Genomic DNA, 20,474 nt, shown 5'->3' with positions numbered 1-20,474 from the left:
TGCATTCCATAACACTGACAATACCGATTGTGTCGTCGTGCTGTTGAAACCAGACAGTCCTCAACATGGCTTCGAATACAATCGTGTTTGTACTCGTGATATTGGGTGAGTATCGGAGTATACTGTTGACTATTCTTGTATTGTTTCTGGCAGCACTGCAGTTAAAGTGTGGGATGCGGGTTGCGACAACCACTGCGTTTATTCGCTGACTAATATTTTAAAACTAGTAAGATGGGGCGACAAAAAAACAATGTCATGCTAGCTTAATCTTCTGAATGTGGGCCAATTCCTGCACCTCCATTGCCTGAGCATTCAGAAGAAATCATCCTGGACTTCTCAATTTCCCAGCGGGTCGAGGGGGGAGCAGGGCGTTGGCGTGGGCACGCCTTAGAATGACCCCCCCTCTTCCCCCATTGGCGTTTCCAGAGGGGGAGGGGCGCCTTACCCCTACCCCCACCCCCACCCCCCGCGGATGTTTTGGAAAATTATTTTGGCTCTAAGTGTTTACTCAAATAGTTAGAGAGTTCTGACATCACCCCCCAAAATATAACCAGCTCAAGAACAATGCGCCGTGAAAATCGGCATTTATTCACCAGTATGCATAATAATGGCAAATTTTGAAGACCACCCGATTTGAAGATGGGAACCAGCCCCCACCCCCTTTTGATTTAACGGAGGCCAAGTGTACGGAGAAAAAATAATGTCTACATTTGGACGCGGATGTGCGGTTGCCCCCCCCCCCCCCCCACAACCAAAACCAAAAGCTTGATACCCTACTGCAACAACAACAACAACAACAACCCCCCCCCCCCCTCTTTAACTCGTTCACCGTTTTCGCCCCTGCCCTGGTAGGAAAAATTCTGCTTTTATTATGAGACAAGCAGCCCGATATGACCACTTCACGAGATTAGTGTCTTGCTATAGGTCGATATTTTTTTCTCGGTTTGTTGGATGGCGTTGACAATTTGTTCGTACGCCTATGTGTGACGTCGTCAATCTTTGTCATAGATTGAGTGGGATTTCTCCAGAAAGCCACTCCAAGACATAATCACTCTTACTAATTGTTCAAAAATAATTTATGAATACATTTATTTGTTGTTTTGTTTTGGACAGGTTTGTTTTTGTCCCAGTGTCATTGTCCATGGGTCAGAACAGGCAATCCTGGAGGCCACAAATCGGAAGGTAAGCGAAACTGAAACAAACGAATGGGCCGTACCGTGGTCTATTCAGCTTGTAAGCCTAGTTCTCTCATTGTAAAATATGTAACCGTCCCACCGACCGACCGGTTGATTGGTGAAGGGGTACATGATATGTACATGTATATAAACTATGAGACGTCCCTCTTTAGGAAAAACAATTGCAAAGTGCACTTGGTTTTTTTTTAAGTTTATAATGTTTCATGCTTCTCCTGACAACTGATGGCGATGTTGCTTGATGTCCGTCACTTCAGGAATTAACACACTATTCAGATTAAGGGTTTTTCTCTTCAAACTGTGAACCCAAATTTCAGCTTATTGAAAACGTGTGCACAACCTTTTTTTCATTGTATGTAACTAGGATTATACTGAAACAACAACGAACCGTTGAATGCAGAAAACTAGTCACAGCCTACCCTTAAAATTCTGGGGATTTGTTACGCTAAAGCAGATGTAAAACTGAAGTTCCTCCGGGAATAATATCGCAGGTTTGATCATGAATATAACGTGCATTTGCATAAAACCAATAGGCACCAAACGCGTTCAAACTGCAACATGAAGATTAACAATATAGGCACCAAACGCGTTTAGAAAGCAATATGAAGATTAACAATAATATTAAAGGAACACAAAGTTATATTTCAAGGGATACATTTAAACAGAATTCCATTATGAGGGCCCTTGATGTCAGCCGGGCAGTGCTGTCGTTTAGGCTTATCCCATAACGTTAAAGAATGGCCTAAATCTCGTCCATTGTTTGATGGACCAGAGGCATGAACAGACTTATTTTTTAAGTCATCGTTAATGAGGGTGAACTCCGATCAGTGCAAGGCACTGCTTTCCATGGAGGCCCTCAAGTAAATGAGAACTATGAGACCCATTATGTAGCACCTTTATAAGGATTTACAAGGTACTACAGCGCATATTGCAGCCACTGCCAGGAACACCGGGGCAATCCCTTCTCTCAGCGATAAGTGTAACTGGGTTCTTTAACGTGCATTACACAGCACACGGGACATACGGCTTTGTGTCCCATCCGAAGGACGAAGCAATAATGGTAAAGTGCCTTGCTCAAGAGCACACGCACCATGTTCCCACGATCAGGATTCGAACCCATGTACCACGGCACACGAGTCGCACATCGTAACCATTGGACCACAGCACCATTTGAGTGAAAAGCCATTAACAAGATGAATTTGCATCGGGGTCGATGTAAATTAGGTTTTGCCCTTCACCGACATAGTGAATAGCCAATCATCTAGAGTGGGTGGAGTACTCGCGTCAGCATTTGCCCTAACGATGACAGTGGAAAGGGCTATATTTGCCTAGAAAACAAGAGTTAAAAAATGAACCCAATAAAACCTTTCTGTGGCAGCTTTTTTGTTTATTTTCAATTAATCACCAACAAATACAAGTAATATTCTATCAAATTCTATGCATACATGTATACTTCGATTAATCATGCCCCCCCCCCCAAAAAAAGCAAACAAACTGACATCCTACTTCCATGTTTAATTATCCATTCCATTAAAGGTTCTTGCGAATTGTACCTAACCAGGAACGTATCAGCCCTTGTCGAAGGAATACCTGTTCAATTCGCCTGTTCTGTTGGGCGATATTGTAAGCGCGATGGACGCATACGTGTGTTCCTCAACGGCAGCCCAACAGATGAACCAATAAGCGACGCCTCGACCAGCAACATGAGCTTTGTTCCTGACAGAAACTACTCGGGGTTGCTGCTGGAATGCATGTATCTTGACGGTGGTCTACAATCATTGGTAAAGAGCATCACATTGGATGTGACATGTGAGTCTGACGGGTTGTTCATTAAGTGGTAGGCCTACTACAAGAGCATTTGCCAGGTTTTGAGACTGCGTCATTAAAAGCAAATGCAAAATGTTATGACACCGATGAAAACTGTTTAACAAATGTGCGAGTACGAATGTATTGTGAACAGGTTTCAGATGCCGAGGTTCGATTCCCCGACCATGCATTGGTCAGTGTTCCCCGACCCTGCATGTTCCATTGGTCATTGTACAAAATTCGTTTATTATTGCAGCACCCCAAGCACAAGACACATTACAAAGTGAACCTTTATACAATAAATTAATTAACACTTTATACAATTTATGGGTGACTGGTCATTCAATTTAGTGCAACACAACCAAAACAGGAGTTGTGAGCTATTCCTGGCACATATAAAAGAATAACATGAAACAAAACAGAAACCGAATCCCATTCAATACAAGGTTATATAACCATGGAAATGCAAATCATGTCAGTAAAATGGAAAAAGCACTGCATCCTGTACACCAAGACATACACAGAGATAGGTGTACAGCTTCATTGACAGTTGTGCCAACAACAAGACATGTCAGCAGCCATTTTGTGCTTCACAGAATCAAATTTTCACCACCGCCACCCCACCGTCCAATCACACAATACAAAATTATTACATTACAATCAGCATAACTGGGGGGGGGAGGAGTTCTTAAGCATTTAACAAGCTGTACATTTATAACAAGTAGCAAAGTAGAGAGAAGAAAGGCTAGAAAAAGATTAATGTTAATAATTGTTCGAGTTGCATTAAGTATGAGATTAAAGTGAATGATTGATAAAGGAAAAGTAAAATGTATTATGAATAAAACTAACGACAATAATTACTTCAATTAAACCGTTTGGGTAGTTGACAAAGCATAACGTCAACAGGTCTTTAAAGGGGCACTAGGTCCTGAAATCCCCCCCCCAAAAAAAAAAATCATGTTTTGGATCTTTTACTTATCCTATTTTAAACACCTGGTTCAAAGGAAACTAACCTAATGTCTTACCGTTCCCGAGAAAAGACGAACAAACCTCGGTTGTTTTCGTCGGACACGACGGAGTACGAAACACTTTTCTTGTCGTTTTCACTTTCAGTCAATGTACGTACGATATGTACATACACAGCACCGTTCTCGCGCACAGCGCGCGGCGACCAATCACCAACGCACAAAATATGGTTTGTTTCTTACATGTCCGCAAAAGGCGAACACTATACGGATGAAATCACAACTAGCATCCAAACAGCTCGAATGTTTGGGGTCGCAAAAGTGGACCCCAAAATTCGTTCACGAACGCATAATACAGAAATAACTAAAAAACGACCGGTTTTGAAAGGATAGTTGTGTGGATGTTTATATCCTACTTTTAAATGTTCTTTTAGAATAACATCATTTCGTTCAAAGCGCGTTTTGTAGCCCAATTGGGCTATTCTAGGACCCAGTGTCCCTTTAAGCAATGACAACTGTCATCTGATATTTTCTAACCAACGAGATAGTTAACAATGGACAGTTTTGTTTCTTTCTTTATAAGTTCCACCCAAACGAGTCGCTGTGAGTAGCAGCTCAATGAACTGCAACCGAACCTGCCGTGCAGAACTCATTCCATGGCAAACCTACGAGTTCAAATGTCGATCAGTTGACTCTAATCCACCCTGCACATTCAACTGGACACTCGAAGATCCCGATGGACGCGCCCCCGCTATTACTCCTGAAAATGCGACCTGGGTGGTGAGCAAAACTCTTGATGCCGGATGGGACGCGACCAGCAGTGTCAGGCTGGAGGCTCTGCCGAACTACCACCGCAGAATCATGCGCTGTAGCGTGTTGCATCCAAACAACCTGACCGTCTGTCGTTTAGGCTTATCCCATAACGTTAAAGAATGGCCTAAATCTCGTCCATTGTTTGATGGACCAGAGGCATGAACAGACTTATTTTTTAAGTCATCGTTAATGAGGGTGAACTCCGATCAGTGCAAGGCACTGCTTTCCATGGAGGCCCTCAAGTAAATGAGAACTATGAGACCCATTATGTAGCACCTTTATAAGGATTTACAAGGTACTACAGCGCATATTGCAGCCACTGCCAGGAACACCGGGGCAATCCCTTCTCTCAGCGATAAGTGTAACTGGGTTCTTTAACGTGCATTACACAGCACACGGGACATACGGCTTTGTGTCCCATCCGAAGGACGAAGCAATAATGGTAAAGTGCCTTGCTCAAGAGCACACGCACCATGTTCCCACGATCAGGATTCGAACCCATGTACCACGGCACACGAGTCGCACATCGTAACCATTGGACCACAGCACCATTTGAGTGAAAAGCCATTAACAAGATGAATTTGCATCGGGGTCGATGTAAATTAGGTTTTGCCCTTCACCGACATAGTGAATAGCCAATCATCTAGAGTGGGTGGAGTACTCGCGTCAGCATTTGCCCTAACGATGACAGTGGAAAGGGCTATATTTGCCTAGAAAACAAGAGTTAAAAAATGAACCCAATAAAACCTTTCTGTGGCAGCTTTTTTGTTTATTTTCAATTAATCACCAACAAATACAAGTAATATTCTATCAAATTCTATGCATACATGTATACTTCGATTAATCATGCCCCCCCCCCAAAAAAAAGCAAACAAACTGACATCCTACTTCCATGTTTAATTATCCATTCCATTAAAGGTTCTTGCGAATTGTACCTAACCAGGAACGTATCAGCCCTTGTCGAAGGAATACCTGTTCAATTCGCCTGTTCTGTTGGGCGATATTGTAAGCGCGATGGACGCATACGTGTGTTCCTCAACGGCAGCCCAACAGATGAACCAAACACTTTTCTTGTCGTTTTCACTTTCAGTCAATGTACGTACGATATGTACATACACAGCACCGTTCTCGCGCACAGCGCGCGGCGACCAATCACCAACGCACAAAATATGGTTTGTTTCTTACATGTCCGCAAAAGGCGAACACTATACGGATGAAATCACAACTAGCATCAAAACAGCTCGAATGTTTGGGGTCGCAAAAGTGGACCCCAAAATTCGTTCACGAACGCATAATACAGAAATAACTAAAAAACGACCGGTTTTGAAAGGATAGTTGTGTGGATGTTTATATCCTACTTTTAAATGTTCTTTTAGAATAACATCATTTCGTTCAAAGCGCGTTTTGTAGCCCAATTGGGCTATTCTAGGACCCAGTGTCCCTTTAAGCAATGACAACTGTCATCTGATATTTTCTAACCAACGAGATAGTTAACAATGGACAGTTTTGTTTCTTTCTTTATAAGTTCCACCCAAACGAGTCGCTGTGAGTAGCAGCTCAATGAACTGCAACCGAACCTGCCGTGCAGAACTCATTCCATGGCAAACCTACGAGTTCAAATGTCGATCAGTTGACTCTTATCCACCCTGCACATTCAACTGGACACTCGAAGATCCCGATGGACGCGCCCCCGCTATTACTCCTGAAAATGCGACCTGGGTGGTGAGCAAAACTCTTGATGCCGGATGGGACGCGACCAGCAGTGTCAGGCTGGAGGCTCTGCCGAACTACCACCGCAGAATCATGCGCTGTAGCGTGTTGCATCCAAACAACCTGACCGTCTTCAGAGAAATCAGTCAAGTGCTACTTGTAAATACAGGTAACCTATGAGTGGTGTACGTATACATGGTGGTGCAAAAAGTAGGAAACACTTTAGACAAGATATTTTCATCCTACACTTACTTAACTTATTTGAACTGATTTTTTTTGGTATAATTTAGAGATGTAAAGCTCTTCAACCACACATGGTGGAAAAAAATCGCTAAAATCATCCAGAGGGCAATTAGCCTTGTGTCCGCTTTGCACCTCTCTCACTGACTGACACACTGACATAGACTTAACAGTCCTGAATCCTCCAATTTCAATATGATTTTGCACACCCCCTATGGAGTTAGGCTTGTCACTTGTGAACCGGACAGTACTGTCGTTTACCTCGTATAGGCCTATTCCAGCAAATGGGCTAACGTCGGCTTCTTCAACAATATGGTTGCGAACGGCGATTGCTAAAGGTTACGTAACACTTTTATTTTTTTTATTGAAACGACATGTACACAGACATGTTTACGTTGGCGGGTGAAATCTTTGAAAATTAATTTCTCCCGTTTGGAAGACCGTATCTGCATGCAACTTTTAGGATTTATTTCCCCTATAATGATTCAAGCATGTGCTAAAATTCGTTGTGATATGTTCATTACTTTTTGTTGAAATTGGAAAAATAGGCCTCGCTACGTGCAATTTTGAAATTGTAACACTGGCGTGCGCAATATCTATCAATCTTTTCAAGCCTCACAAATATTAATGAGGTTCCTATCCATTACAGTGTGCAGTAAACAATGGGATAAAAGCCTCCTTCACGAGTTGTTAATTAACAAATTCACCCTTTTTGCCGGCTTCCATTGGTCGATACCGAGACCCACGCCATGTCACGCCGAGTTACGCTAATGAATATGCTAATCTACCATACGTTATTGTGTTGCTTGGCCAAAATCGGTAAGCCGTAGCGCCTACGGCGCTTTGCTGTACAATGCACATGGGTTGGGTCGGCAAATAATTTATTTGATCCTCTTCGTAATTTTCCTTGAGATGGTTCAAGCTGTAACATTAACGTCTGCAACATCAGATTAAGCTGAAATTCGGAATATACTCAGTTGATATAAGTGTTCAACTACTCGTGAAATAACAACTGGGATACATTCCTAGAAATTGGGATAAATACATACATTTGGGGAAGTCTTCGAACGATTTCTTCCAGACTTGAAGGTCAGCTTTGACAGTAACCAGTATTGGCGTTTCGGCATCGATGACGGGATTTTTTTTTTTCACTGACATAAAGTTAAGAATTTCTTCTTGAATTAGAATGAAACATTTCAATCACACAAAGCATATTTACTGAGAAACACAACGTTCAAAAGGCTATGTTTCGGGGGGCTCACGAATTTCCATGCTCTGTTACCGCGTCTTAGTACGTAATGGGATTAGCTTTCCTTGACAACGACCGACGCTTTGCCATTCGCAACCATATGGCTGTGTTGTGTACGAAAAGACTTCCAGTGAATAGCCATTCTGATTCAATTGACTGGGACCAGCTGCTGTTAATAGGCTGCCTAGTCTTGATTTTTAATTAGTACAAGAGTACTTTTGAGCATTCTCACGTTACACCGCAACTAAAGCAACTGCTCAAAGTACATTTGAGGCAATCCAAAACTGCAGCCTCACAATAGCCATGTTTATTTTGATATTTCACATTTTTTAAACGTTCTTCAAACAATTTCGGAAAGTTCTTAGCAGTATAGTTGGGATGTAACAATGATGGTCAGAGCATGCTGGCTAGCACCTCGAGTGAACAGCTCTGCTTCTTCATAAAACCTCCGGTTCTAAAAGTAGTTATCTTTTACTCTAGAAGTTGTTGTTGTTGTCTCTACTGCCGGATCTCCCGGCATCGCCACTATACTCATCGTCGGCTGCAGCCTCGAACTACTAGCAGCACTCTGCATCCTCGCATATGCCATAATCATAAACTACGTGTGTGCGCGTAAGACGGAGAAGAGGGGTACTACCCCTCCCGAACCAGACCAATCATCGGCTGTTCAGGGAGAGGTAGGTCTCCACCTGACCATTTTGGTCGTGTTCCCTGAATGTATTTATATAAATTGTGAACTGTTGAATGGGATAATGCCAGAGTATTAAATAGTTTAATGGGATGGTGCCAGACTTTTAAATAGTGTGGCGCCATCCCATTCAACAATTGTATTAAATTACAAAAAAAAATCACCCTAAAAGGGCCGGGTTATTTTAATCATATCTCAGCGGGGAGGGGGGGGGGGGAACGGATTCCCCCTAAGATGTCGGCCAACGAGTGAAATTTTGAAACTTGGTACATGCATACAACAACTCATCACAAACATACCCAAGAACTGTCATGACTATAGGTCAAAGGATTTAGAAATTATGGCTAATTAATTATTCATATTCATGAATGGTAATTCTGCTCTGTGTACACTACGTATATGGGAAAATTCAGTTTTACGCGCCGGACGGATTCCGCCCCGGCCCCTTTAGAATTAATCGAAGCTAAACTGCATAAATCTTATGTATTCTAGCCTCACTTTTATCGTCTGTTTTAATGTTGCTTAAAAAGTGATGGCATATTTAATCAACAATTTTATGTCATTGTTTTTTTTTTTATTTGTAAGTTCCAAAAATGAAGATTTTACCTCGCTTCCAATTTAATAACGCCCATTGCACCACAACCAATTGCATTCCTATCCGCTGTATCCAAAACTATGCAAACCAGACCCAACCCAAACCATTTTTCCCATCCCATCCACCAAACCCATTCCATCCCAACCAAACCCAAACCCGACCCAATTTGCCAACCCTAATCAACCCTAAGCTAATCCAGCATATTCAACCTAACCCTAACCAATCCCAACCCAAAATGTCTAATTGAACCATCCCTTATAACACCTCTAGCCAGCCCATTCAACCCCACCTTACCCCACGCTAACCAAGCCAAACCCATTGCATCCTTACCCTAAACAACCTAGCCCAGACTCCTTTACCCAAACCAACCAAACCAAACCAAATGTAATTTCAGTCATTTTCATCTCTCAGTGTGACCTGCCTGTTGATGAGATCGACGACATCTCATTAGCCGAGGACCATGCCCAAAAGGTTCGAAGCTTTAAACCAGATCGCATCACCGTTCTCCACAAACTTGGCGAAGGAGCGTTTTGCGTGATTTACAAGGGAATTGCTGACGGTATCACACAGGAGGGCAGGCAAGACACGGTAGCTGTAAAAATGCTGAAAGGTGGGTTGAGGCATAGAAAAGCCGCACACGCGTTTACACTATCATATGCAAACTTGGGTAAAAACTAGCCATCATCTTCTTCCTCCCGAAAATTATTACTGAAAAACTCATTCTGAGAATTATCAATCGTAGTTCTATTCAGTTTATTTCTCAAAATAGGGTTTTCGGCATACAGTTTTTAGGGAAGGTTCCTATTTGTTTTGTTCAGATAGTCGATCGGGATCCATTTTAACTTAGTTTTTTTTCAGGCAATGAAAGCAATTACAGTTAAGTTCCAATAAGTTCCACTGCGCTTTTTAGGGATAGTGATAACAAAAGAACAAGAAACACAAATCGGTTTTTCAGGGTGGTTATAGGGAACCTCACGTGAAATATTTAACGGGGGATGAAACCTACAGAATCGGGCGTACACTCGAAATAGGTGCCGTGGAACCAATAACAGTTGAGTTCCAATAAGTTCCACGGCGCTTATTAGGCTGCTTCACGCATGCTGGTAATCGTTTATAATCCACGTCACCAGCGAGCCGGGAGACAAGGAAGATGGCGTCCAATGTCCTCCACTCTTCTTTGTTACCGTCGAGGGGTACATTAATATGCATAGACTCCATGAGGATCCACATGATGCACCAGCTGGCAGTCAAGCGCGGATCCAGAACACAATTTTTTGGGGGGCAAAAAAAATTGTGTCTCCCAAAAAGTGGGTCAAAAAAATACGTCGTGGGGTTCGGGGCCCGCTTAAGGGCCCCGAATTTTTTTTGGATTCTCGATGCTCTGTGGTGCGATCTGATTTCTGACCACTTTAGCCAATGTTTTTTGAGGAAAAGATGGTGGTGTACTCATTGCCTGCCTTTATTGCGACGTCACATAAAAAAACCCAATTGGTTTCGGGGGTTTTTTTGGGGGGGGGGCGGGGCTGGCAGTCATGATGCACATGATGCACCTTTGTAGGCCTATAAGCACTACATTTCCTAACTGCATGGTCTGATAAGCGTGCTTATTTCGTTTTCTAAACTTGACTTTTCGCCCCCCCCCCTGCCCTACTTTAGCATGGGTACCCGGGTCCAGCGAAGTAATTAATTTCATGAAGGAATTGAACATCTGCAGAACACTGGAGGAACACCCGTATGTCATAAGGACCCTTGGGTGCTGCTTGGAACAAGGTAAGAACAAATCCAGTGAGGTTCTTCCAAAATGCCATAATTGTAACGGCAACACGGTCAATCAAAGATCGTATGCGCACGGGTTCTCCGAGCAACCCCCATAAATATGGGGGTTGCTCAAAATGCTGTTTACAGCTTTGTGCAAGGATGACAGTTGACAGCATGACAACTGCATCGGTTTCAATTGAAAAGTAGTGCCCCTACAGCCCAGGGTGAGTCAAAAAAGGCGGAACCCAAACCCAAAAAATTAGATTTCATAATAAAAAATTATGTAGCACCAAAAATAATAATGACTGAAAAACCAATTTCTTAAGCTTCTATTAGATTAAGAGATACTAAAATTGGTTTATCAGTTCAAAGAATATCACCGTTTAAACAAAATGACCCTTAAACCTGTCTCGTCCAAAAAAAAATGGTATTTCAAGAATCGTCGTCACAATTGTCTTCAAACATCACCAGTAATAAAGTCTCAGTTTTAACGTTTAGAAAGCCCGTCTTTAAAAATAAAGGATAATATTACAAATCATATTGTTTGCCTAACCAGGGTCGTTAATAAACAATAGTTGATGACAGTTGTTGAAACAAGTATTCAGTGTCATTTTCTTTGTTGTTCCAAACAGTCTAAACACACAATAAATTGCTTTTTGGGGGGACGAGACAGATTTTAGGGTTATTGCGTTTAAATGATGATATTTCTTTGAACGGATTTCAGTAATGTTTTCATCTAAAAGAAGTTTAAATGAAACTGTCGTTCCAGTCAATATTTTTTTTGTGCTACATATTTTCTAAATATGAAATACATTTTTGGGGGTTTGGGTTCCGCTTTTTCGACTCACCCTGTATAGTTGCCCGAGAAAAATTCAGCGTCCGTCTACTCAGCTAAACTTGTTTCACCCACAACTATTTGAAATTCCAGCTTTGACTTCAAGAAGATGTGAAAGCTTTGTTGAAAACTTGCGTTCAGAATGTTCTCCTAAAAATATGTGAGGCGAGCTGCATGGCTCCGATGCAATGCTAACTATGAGGCATTAAATCTTCGCTGAAGTATTCGCTGACGTATTTGCGGTGATATTTTTTTAGAGCCCTACTGTCTGATTTTCGAGTACGCGCCAAACGGAAACCTAGCGAATTTCCTGAAGGAGAAGAAGCGAGAATGGAGGGACAAATCTCATATCGCACCGATCAGCTCCGATCAGATCATCAAGTTTGCCTGTCAGATTGCCAGCGGCATGCATTATTTGTCGTCAATGAAGGTGGGTTGGAAGACCAGACTGCTGGATTAATTTGAAATATGTACTTTCTGATATATAAGTGTCTTTGAAAGTAAGACTAATACTGACATTGAGGGCGGTATACCATTCAAGCAGTATGATCACCATTTATCTCCCTTTATACAGACTGTTGAATAGAATTAATGGAGATCAAAGCGCGCGTACTGCTGAGGGTTGTCCAACAACTTTGTTACCCCATGACGCAAGTGAATTTTTTTTCATAAAGTGTCTTCCCAATGATCTATAATACGGACTTTTGAGGGGAAGGGAGATTGCAGAAATGCTGCTCTGCTGGCTTTAAAGCTAATAGGCCAATCATCGTGCTGCAATAGAAGCCATTCCAGTTATAAAAATCAATGACTTTAACCCCATATTATAGTAAGCCATTTTAAATATTCCAAGCCCTCAAAAACCCTCGCGAGCTCTTACCGTATAGATGGAACCCTGTTATAAAGATTCATCTAAAACGCAAATTAATTACCATCTCCCCTGCACATCATATGGAATACCCAGGCCGGCTCTAGCAAAGTACATCAAAGGAACGTCCCATAATATTTCCATTCCAAAATGCATAATGGCCGTGATGTCTGCTATTAATATGTGGCCTTTTCTTGTGAAATACATAATCAATTTACATTTCCATTCTTTAAATTCAGTACAGGGCTTTTAGATGTATGCAGCCTTTTAGATGTATGCAGCCTTATTTTAAAGCCTGTTTCTTTCTTTTTTTGAGAATAATTTTTTAACCCTGCGCAGAGTGACCTGCTACCCTTTGGGCCCCAGGTAACCGAATTTTTCGGAAAAAAAATGAGGGCTAATAACGTTCACCTCCTATCTAATCCTCATTCAACCCTTGCCAAATCAGCTGTGGTTCAATGAACTTTGCAGCCAGTGCTACACCCAGGCCGTGTCAACAAACTTTCGACCAGGCCTCCTGCCAAGTCTCATTGAAAATCAACAAAGACCTGTAACTTGACACAGTCATCTCCCTTCATAACTGCATACCACAGCCGCCAGTCAATTATCTTTCCAGCGCACTGTCTGGCAACTGTCTGGACACTGTCTGGCACGTGGCTTTGTGTTGTATTGCTATGAATAGGGTCTTGCGTAGTGCGGGAAAGTACCTGCTGCCCAGAGGGCAGTAGTTGACAAGTTGCTGTAAAGTTTATTTGTAAACGCTGCGCAGGGTTAAGCAAATGCAAGCCAGCAATACTATGGTAAAACATGTTAAGTCCAAGTCATCTAACCAACTGTTCCCCTCTATCAGATCATCCACAGGGATTTGGCCGCTCACAACATCCTCCTGGGCGAGGATCTGATGTGTAAAGTTTCAGATTTCGGCTTCTCTCGTGACATCATAGCCAAGGAATTCTACCAGATGTCCTCATCTGTGAGTCATTGATAAAAAAAAACGAATCGAAAAACAAAATGCAGATCTTGTATTTGTCCAAATTTCCAATTGAATGTTATGAAATGTAATGAAATATGCCCACACTGACAACAAGGCAGTGTTGACTGAAAACTTCACAAACACACAAACATACAAATGAGTATTTGCCTGCCATCGGGAATCCCGTACTTTTAAGATCCCCCTTATGTTTTGAACACAACGCCAAATTGGGGACCCTTCGGGAATTGGGGACTTTATTGTCCTCTGTTCAAGTGTTCATCGTCCCCTATTGAATTCAAAAATAAACTCACTAGCATGTTTACGTTACATACCTAGTGTGGACATTCCTTTGTTTTCGTGTAGTTAAGAAAAACCTCTGATAAAAAAATTGTTTTACTCACACTGTAAAAACTCTTTCAATCCAAATGTATTTTGCTATGATTCCCTTTAATGTTTCTTTTCATTTTCCCACGGATAAACCCAACCCCAAGATGCCTCTAAAACTATTTTCCAGAGAGGGAGAAACATTGTGTGGACGTGGGCAAGTCCACACAACGGCGCTGCTACCTGGTTTATGTGGACCTCTCTTGCTCGGAAGTCCACACAGTTAGTGTTTGTACACTAACTTTTTTAAGAAGATTTCCCATATGTTTTGTACACATCGCCAAATTGGAGACCTTCGGGAATTGGGGACCCTATTGTCCTCTTTTGTTTAACATCCCCTATTGAATGCAGAAACAAACACACACGGACAACCGAATGCAGGATAGGTGGTATCAATATTTGCAAAAGGAATCGGAGTGTTTGTTTTGTGTGTTTCTTTTTCTCACACTCGTCATTGTATTTTTGCTCGTCCTACAGTGCCAGCCAATTGTTTCTGACTGACTCACAGACTCACCGACTGACTGTTTCGTGTCAGCCGGGCAGTACTATCTTATAGGATTACATGAAAATGCAAATGAATGGGCTAAATCTCTGTCTGATTGTGTAGACGACGACGAAAACGTTTAGAGAATACCCATTCTGGACCAATTGAATGTAATTGTGTGTACCCAAGAAACAGGTTGATGTGCTTCCTTTATTTCTATTTGGGACAGGGGGCTGTTCCTCTTCGTTGGATGGCTCTCGAATCAATCGTCGACAATATCTACACCAGCAAGTCCGACGTCTGGTCCTACGGAATCTTGTTATGGGAGATGGTTACAATGGGTGAATGTCAAATTTTGCTTCGAAAATGAAATTTCCTTCCTATGCCTCCATCGGACAGATCCTCCTTTCCCCAACAAAAAATCTCAATGAACTGGCCAACTGGTTCTGTCATCAACATCCCAGATGTTTTCCTTCAATTTACATTATATTTGCATGTCAGTAGAGGATTGTACGTGAAACTATGAAACGGTCATGTACTGACGAGTATAGTCAACCTTGATTCTATCTGTAAAAAAATAAACAAATGAACAACATTTGTTGTTGTTACAGGGACCCATCCTTACCCTGGGATCGAGGTCGAAGATATAATTGATGCCTTAAAAAATGGCAGGCGTTTGCCCCAGCCCTCTCATTGTGGTGATAAACTGTAAGTAGAATCACTACCTATACACTGTAATAATGGTGCTTAGCTCTTAAACACTTTTCTTGCACCCACTTTTCACATGAGACACGTTTTGCACAGGATGAAAGCCTGATAGTGCCAATAATAATAACTTATAAAAAGTCAAATATATATTGAAATGTTCGTTTTTCGTTGACAGATCATAATGGAAGTGTGATAAAAGTGTGCATTAAGCCTATCATTTGACTTTAAGCAAAGTCGTTTTTATCTACTTTTAAAATGTATCCTTGATGGTACTAATGGGCTTTTGTGCGTGCCTAAACATGTCAAAACATTCACGAATCGAAACGTGTCGTGGATTTAAACATTTTAAAACGTGGGTACAAAAAGAAAATGCGTTTAAAACTCTAAACACTGTTTTTACATTGTTATGAAGAATGTTACGTTTGGGTTTGTCGTTTTTCCATAAAATTATGTAAATTCGACATGAATTTCGCTATCTCTGTGCTCATTTAAAAACTGAAACCTTATCGTCGGTCTCCTTTCGTAAATGTATTGCTCATTTACAAAAAAAAATGATAGAAGGTGGTTACTGTCATAAACAATAATTTAATATATGTGTGTTTCTATATGCACCTTATTATAAAAAACCACGTATAGTACATTTAAACATATATGGGGAAAATCTCCAGAGATGATATAAAAGAGGTCTCTTAACACAACAACTTACACGATTCTGGACACCACGTATCAAAGTCAGTTATGTTTGGTTTGAAGTTGTATTTTCGTTCTTTTTTTTCTTTTTTGGGGTCCAAAGTTACACCGTCATGAAGGAGTGCTGGCACCCCACGCCAACGTCACGCCCGAAATTCGATAGTATACTTAACGACGTTGTTTCCATGTCCAACGATCCATCGGTAGGATACCATTCTCAACATACGTCATAATTAACTAACTTTTCTTTTCTTTCTTTCTTTTTTTTTTTTGGGGGGGGGGCAGGGTGATCGGGGGCGATGGGACCTAAAACTAGGGGGACCATACGACCGTTTTGAGGATATAACAGTTAATCTGATAATTGATCATGTTGTAGTCGAGTTCATCACATGTCCGGTCAAATGTTAATCAAAACATCAAGTCAAATGGCAAGTAACAGTGATGCACGAACAATTACAACAAAGCAATGCCTTTTGGCAAATTCCCCCATCCCTCCCACTCCCGTAGCGCCGCCACTAATTTTGACATAATATTTTAACTTACTTTGCCTTGTCTTCAATTTTGAGTTAAACATGCTATACGATTTTAAGCCGACAAACTTTTAGCCAAAATTAAAAAGTACTATTACTAGGCTTGATTCGTTTCTTATCTTCGCAGAAATATCTCCAGATGTCAAAGTTCACAGAAGAGTATTAAGGTCGAAGGGCGATTAATCTGCCTTCCCATTCTGGCATGCCTGTCAACTGGTACAGCCTTCACCGTGGCCTAAAATAATGGAAACATTTTCTGAACTTACTGCATTGGGAAAAGTAGAACAGCGTACAGAGTCTCAAATGTTGATACTTCTAGAGTAAAGGGTTCAATAAGAAATCATCCCCATATGTGTGCCTTGTTATGCAACAGAGTAGCAATCGCACTAATACGAGTTTGTTTTGATGCAATTTTCAATTTGTGATAACGTAGTCTATTGGCCACTTTCCAAAGCGCTTTGTGTAACCGTAAGGAAAGCAGGCGCGGGTCCGGGGGGGGGGGGTACCAGCTCTGTCCAAAAAAATCATAGAAATTCCTAAAAAATAATGGGACCCCCTGCCCCCCTACTCTAACACCCCCCAAAATTATACTGGTATAAAGTCTGCCTGTTTGCTTCCGAAAATTCTGCATCCAAAGAAAACAGAGATCCAGGCGGGGGAACAAAATGTATGGTAACATTTAACCAAACTTGGATCAATACAAGACCAAATTTACTTAAACCGACTTACGAAATGGGTTACCCGAATCATTGGTTTAATATGTTAACAGTTTCTGGTTGTATTTACTTGGAAATTGGAATTAAGTTTAACCTAAGCATGGGATATGAAGCTATACGCTTGGGTTGTATTTACTTACAGCTTTGTGTCAATTTAACCATAGGCTTGGGGGGGGGGGGGCGCTCATAAGTCCGACGCCTCATAGGTCCAAAATTTCGGACTTATGAGGCGATGGACTTATGAGGCGTCGGACTTATGAGGCATCTGCCTCATAGGTCCGACGGCCCATAAGTCCAACGCCTCATAGTTCCGACGCCTCATAAGTCCGAAACAGCGTTTGTCCATTGTCGGACTTATGAGGCGTCGGACTTATGATACGGCCCCGGCTTGCATGGGCTATAAAGATACGCTTGGCCGGGGTGTATTTACTTAGAACTTGGAGTCAATTTAACTCAAACATTCCTGTTGAAGAATGACAAAGGTCAAAGGGCAAGCTAGGACTGGGGGTTCCAGTGACTGTTGAAGAGATAGAGCGATGGTTTTGTTCGCTACCGGAGGTAAATAAAGATGACTCGGGGGAAAAAAATCTGCCTGTTTCCTGAAAATTATGTCTTTAGTGTCTCTCGATGAGCTTCCTTAGGGATAGGTCTCGGGGGCCTGGAAAACTCTGACTGGGTCAGCACTGCAGGGTAAGCCTATAATCTCTTGTAAGCCTTGGTAGGCTCTTTCTGAAAGACAGGATATGGAATACAAGCAGTTATTGGGAAAACGTTTAACATTGCAAAGCAATTGTATCAGGTGTAAAACTGGACCTAAAAAAAACCAGCAAATATAACAGTATACAAGAGAAGTGCATGTATTTTCGACATTCAGACAGCACAGTAACGGGGATTTACATGTAATAATCGGTCGTTTTCATAATCAGGTGCAAATGTACTATGGACTACGGCAAAGTCTAATCGGGCAGGAAATGAACGCTCTCACCTTCCTTTATCCGGCCACATTTTTCCGTCTCAAGAATTTTGGCTTGCCGAATCTCGCCACGCGGTGGTCTTGCTTGGATATTCCAAGTCACTCTAACCAAAAATATAACCCAAATAGTTTACTCAGAATTTTACCTCAGTCGGTTTTAACCAAGAATTTCAACCAAGAATAATTTGGAGATTTAACCAAAATTGGGTTATTCTTGATTGTTTTAAATCAAAATTTGGATTAAAATTGAACCCAGACAATGTTATAGTGTGCAACCAATATTCCGAAAGCCCTCTAGTAATTCGTAATGTAAAATCATAGTGTAAAATTGTATTGTTTCGTCGGCTTGTTTTATGTCAGCTGAGCTATTTCAGAAGTTCATGGCGACCTCTAATGGATTCTGCAAATTACAACTCGTGAATCGGGCTTTACAAAAAAAACAGTCAACAAAATGAATGTAACATTGTACAGCCTCAGGGCACATAGCCTAGTGTTCAATGCATTTGTATACATTGCGCATGTGAATTGATTAAATATTAAAGCTTGAAACTAACATAAAGTGTCTACAGTACCTTTCAAATGTCCAAGCTTTCATTTTCTTTTATAAAGCTCAAGCATCAACCTGGCGCTGTCAACCCCCCCCCCCCCGCCGCCCTCGAACAAAAATATATAATTACTTTAGAAGCTGGGACCCATTTCTTCACTGGTCTAGTGACAAAATTGAATTATTTCCTATGTTACCATGGTAACCTTTTATCCTTCATGAATATTTAAGCTAAACATCAACTACATGCATTCGTACTAGGCATTCATTTCGAGACTGTGCAGTTTGAATTATATTAAACATGGACATGTTGCAAATGATGCTCTGCCGATACATACAAGAGCAATTTTCGACACGGGCTTAGAACTGTGTACTTGCTTTAGGCATTTCTATCTAAGAAGAAAGTAGATATGATTGTCGAAAATGGGACCCACGATATTGAGATCGAAAGTGCCCATGGCCGTCTGCTGGATGCAGTCAACACAATCATCACCTGCCTGGCTGTGCTTGGTAACGGCATGGTCATCACCGTTATGCTCCTCAGGCGACGAGTGTTCAGCTCCTTCACAAATCGCCTCATCCTGCATCAGTCGATCATCGACTGTGTTGCTGGCGTTGTGTTTTTCTCTCATCAGGTACTTTTGCCAAACATCCTGAAACCTGTGTCTTTGGAGGATACTATCATTGTTCAGTTCATGTGTCGGTTCATACACACACATGTTTTCCTTTGGTGCATAAATGTAACGTCCACCTACAACCTTGTCATGATATCGCTGGAGCGGTTTATGGCGACCTGCTATCCGGTGAAGCATCGCAATTCTTGGTCTGTCGCTAAGCTGAAATTTGCAATAGGAACTGCCTGGGCCATTGGCTTCATATATGTTTCGCATTATATATTTATGTATGAAGCAGGTCAGGATGGTTGTCAACGTACGACACTGGAGACTGGTCTGAAGATTTTTGAAAATATAGTTGTGGTGTTTATTGAGTACTTAGTGCCCATTACTATTTTGATATATACATACAGTCGGATAATCATCAAGCTAACCAAGAAATCTGCTAATCCCATGTACGGTCCTCGAAATGCCATGAACAAAGCAAAGAAGAGCGTTCTTGTTACGACAGTCCTGATAGGTCTGATGTTTGTGGTGTGCTGGACACCAAATGTAGTGTTTAGCACTTATTTGTTCATCACGGGAAAAAAGGATGACTCGTTTTATGAACTTACTACTCTCCTGGTGGCTTGCAACACGTTCGTCAACCCGATCATTTACGGCTTCAAGTACGAGCATTTTCGGTCGGAGTTGAGAAACCTGATCACCAGGAGATGTCGTAGAAACCGAGTGGAGGACAGGAATGCAATTCCAATCCCAGCTGCTGCCCCGAGAATGAACCCAAACTTAGCAGTTCAGTCATTGTAGCGGGCAAAATGTTTTCATTTGACCGATATCTTATTGTATTACATGCACACCACTCTATTGCGCAACGTACTACACTTTTCGTGACGCCACAGATATAGAGAGAACATTAAAGAGGTTGTGGAATGCTCGAAGACATTTCCGTCATTTTCGGGTATATGTATCCTAAGGTGTAATGAAATAAAAAGAACTATTGTGTCCGTCATGAAATGAGTACAAAGGGTACTTTTGAGAGCTGTTTTTCAGGTCCTGTTTCGACCCGAACGTGCAATTTGTGTAAAAGTCGTCGTTGGGGGGCAGCAAACAAAACATAGTAAATCGTGACGTAATAAACAGG

General features: G+C 41.6%; 2 protein-coding genes across 2 annotated transcripts; both read left to right on the top strand.

Annotated features, from left to right (window-relative positions):
• The first annotated feature begins 65 nt into the window (after positions 1-65).
• On the top strand, positions 66-16,652 carry LOC119738229 (fibroblast growth factor receptor-like). The gene is made up of 14 exons (XM_038213016.1): positions 66-105; positions 1,114-1,182; positions 2,730-3,002; positions 4,548-4,832; positions 6,303-6,656; positions 8,457-8,653; positions 9,671-9,869; positions 10,916-11,029; positions 12,110-12,282; positions 13,568-13,690; positions 14,788-14,899; positions 15,170-15,266; positions 16,060-16,159; positions 16,614-16,652. The coding sequence occupies exons 1-14, from the start codon at positions 66-68 to the stop codon at positions 16,650-16,652; spliced, it is 2,175 nt and encodes a 724-aa protein (XP_038068944.1).
• Positions 16,653-19,129: 2,477 nt separating this feature from the next.
• On the top strand, positions 19,130-20,140 carry LOC119738226 (cysteinyl leukotriene receptor 2-like). Its single transcript, XM_038213011.1, has one exon. It carries the CDS (start codon positions 19,130-19,132, stop codon positions 20,138-20,140), a length of 1,011 nt encoding a protein of 336 aa, XP_038068939.1.
• Positions 20,141-20,474: the final 334 nt, after the last annotated feature.

The sequence above is a fragment of the Patiria miniata genome, unplaced genomic scaffold (genome assembly GCF_015706575.1).
Source record: "Patiria miniata isolate m_02_andy unplaced genomic scaffold, ASM1570657v1 HiC_scaffold_3, whole genome shotgun sequence".
Classification (NCBI taxonomy): Eukaryota; Metazoa; Echinodermata; class Asteroidea; order Valvatida; family Asterinidae; genus Patiria; species Patiria miniata.
This window is presented reverse-complemented; position numbering and strand designations above follow the sequence as displayed.

Excerpts from the sequence above, each read along its gene's own strand:
- LOC119738226 (XM_038213011.1), top strand. The coding sequence starts at position 19,130 with ATGATTGTCGAAAATGGGACCCACGATATTGAGATCGAAAGTGCCCAT.
- LOC119738229 (XM_038213016.1), top strand. The coding sequence starts at position 66 with ATGGCTTCGAATACAATCGTGTTTGTACTCGTGATATTGG. Across the intron at positions 6,657-8,456 it reads AGTGCTACTTGTAAATACAG|AAGTTGTTGTTGTTGTCTCT; the intron begins GTAACCTATGAG and ends CTTTTACTCTAG. Across the intron at positions 16,160-16,613 it reads CCATGTCCAACGATCCATCG|AAATATCTCCAGATGTCAAA; the intron begins GTAGGATACCAT and ends TTATCTTCGCAG.